This window comes from Durio zibethinus, unplaced genomic scaffold (assembly GCF_047325235.1).
Source record: "Durio zibethinus cultivar Kanyao isolate XHJ-2024 unplaced genomic scaffold, ASM4732523v1 HiC_scaffold_158, whole genome shotgun sequence".
NCBI classification, from domain to species: domain Eukaryota; kingdom Viridiplantae; phylum Streptophyta; class Magnoliopsida; order Malvales; family Malvaceae; genus Durio; species Durio zibethinus.
Window position 1 is genome coordinate 49,626 of NW_028322781.1, and position 2,376 is coordinate 52,001.

A 2,376-nucleotide genomic window follows, 5' to 3' on the forward strand; every position below is an offset into this window, starting at 1 on the left:
TGCTCTTCTTTAGATCCCTTGTTTCACTCCGATAGTATAATAATAATAAATCGGGTCGATGCAGAAGAAATGAATGTATTTTCATACTATTAAGATAAGAAAGTAAAAAAAAAATAAAAATAAATAAATAAAATCTAATTTGCATTATGCCAAATCACTTATTCTACTGGATCTTACGGAGCCCTGTTCATACACGACATCGTCAGGTCTGATCATAGAAAAGATTCTCTTCAAGCGAACCAGCCTATCCTTTGTATGGGGCTTACACGGTGGTTGGAACAAAGACACATTTGGTTGTGAATTCCAATGTAGCAGATAAAGGCATATTTCTGCATGGCCCAATCAATAGTTCAAGTCACACACTCCCATAATCCATTTTCTCTTCGGGGAATTCCCTTCAACTATTCATGTCATATCAAATAAATAATAGAATATTGTGGAGTTGAAAGGAAATATCCAAATACATGTCTTATTTTTTTTTTTTTTTCAACAATCCATATTTGTAGCAATGAAATACTATTGTTCCTCCCCCAAGTAATAAGATAAATGATTGGCAAGTAATAAGATAAATGATTGGTTACAATATAGCTATGGTCTATATTCTCTATAAAGGACCAGAAATGCCTTGCTTACGTATCATTAGGAAATGCATTAACATAAATACAGCAGTAAGAAGGGGTAATACAAAAGTGTGTAAACTATAAAAACGGGTCAAAGTGGATTGTCCCACACTAGCACTTCCACGCAATAACTCTACCAAAGGCGATCCTATTACCGGAATAGCTTCCGGAACGCCTGTTACGATTTTGACTGCCCAATAACCAATTTGGTCCCAAGGTAAGGAATAACCTGTTACACCAAAAGATGCAGTCAACACAGCCAGAACCACGCCTGTAACCCAAGTCAATTCGCGAGGTTTTTTAAAACCACCAGTGAGATAGACACGAAATACGTGCAGGATCATCATTAAGACCATCATACTTGCCGACCATCGATGAACTGATCGGATTAACCAACCAAAGTTAGCTTCAGTCATTATGTATTGAACAGAAGTAAAAGCCTCAGTAACGGTTGGACGATAGTAAAAAGTCATAGCAAATCCTGTAGCTACTTGTACCAAAAAACAAGTAAGCGTAATTCCTCCTAGACAATAAAATATGTTAACATGAGGAGGAACATATTTACTAGTTATATCATCTGCAATCGCCTGAATCTCGAGGCGTTCTTCGAACCAATCATAGACTTTATTGAGATAGGTAAACCAAGAGGACTCCCCCCCTGAGAACCGTATATGAGAATTTCATCTCGTACAGCTCAAACAAAAACACCCAAATAATAGCTGAAACGGATATGGAATAGAAAGTTTGAAACTTCTTAATCTTTTCATTCAATTTTATCTGAAGACACAAAAGAGTAAAAATCCGAAAGCTCTTTTTTGTAGTTGTAATTATAATGCCAAAAAATCAAGTCGGCGCATTCGTCTTTATGTTGATCAGGCCTCTTGAATCTTCTATTTACCTACTTATTTCTTTTCTTTTTCTTTGCTTTGATTTGTTATTTATATGGAATGTGGCTTTATTCTTGTTTTCTTTATTTTTAATAGGAATTCTCTTGTTAAGACCCTATGAATCAATTGAAACTTCAGATTCATACCAGAACCGCGATGATTCAATAAAACCTTCAAACTAAGTCCAAAGATTCTTTGAGTAAGAATTATTGGATCATCACTTATTCAATGAATAGAATAGATATAATAAATAAAAATACAAAGAAAAGAAAGGTTTGTCCTTTGATCAAAATAAGCATAAACTAAATGAGAGTTTGAAAGAAGAAAAAATTTCTCGATTTATAAATAAAAAACCTCTTTCTTTGAAAATTTTTTTTTTTTTTGAGTCCGGCCGCGAGGTTTGAATATTAAGTATGAATCATAGTTCGAATACTTCGTGATCCATTTCATATATTCCGTGCTCCAGATACTAGAATGGCTATCCGACGGGATAAAACTATCTCGATCAAGAGGACAGACCCATTTTCTGTACTATCAATAGGATCAATTATAACAAGTCACACACTCATATTCCGGAAATACAGAAACAAAAAAAATTTCGCGGTCGAACTACCAAAATAGAATGGGCTAAAAAAAATCCGAGAACTAAAAGTTTCACTTTTTGTATTGAAAAGCGAGGCTTCGTGGTTCTTGTGAATCTAATTCAGCGAAATTCCATCCAGTAAAACGGAAGAATTATAAATCTCCAAAATAATAGATAAGAATATCGAAAATAAAGCCATTGCGACACCCATCAAAGGAGTCGTTCCCCATCCAGGAGCTACTTTACCATATTCCGAATTCAATGGTTTCAAAAAATCCCCTACAAC

At 34.7% G+C, this 2,376-nt stretch overlaps 1 protein-coding gene across 1 annotated transcript; it reads right to left on the bottom strand.

The window, feature by feature from the left end:
- Nucleotides 1-487: 487 nt before the first annotated feature.
- On the bottom strand, nt 488-2,359 carry LOC149509522 (cytochrome b6). The gene is made up of 2 exons (XM_089757707.1): nt 2,071-2,359; nt 488-1,246 (listed from the first exon to the last, which is right to left on the bottom strand). The coding sequence occupies exons 1-2, from the start codon at nt 2,074-2,076 to the stop codon at nt 605-607; spliced, it is 648 nt and encodes a 215-aa protein (XP_089613833.1). The 5' UTR covers nt 2,077-2,359; the 3' UTR covers nt 488-604.
- Between the last annotated feature and the right edge of the window lie 17 nt (nt 2,360-2,376).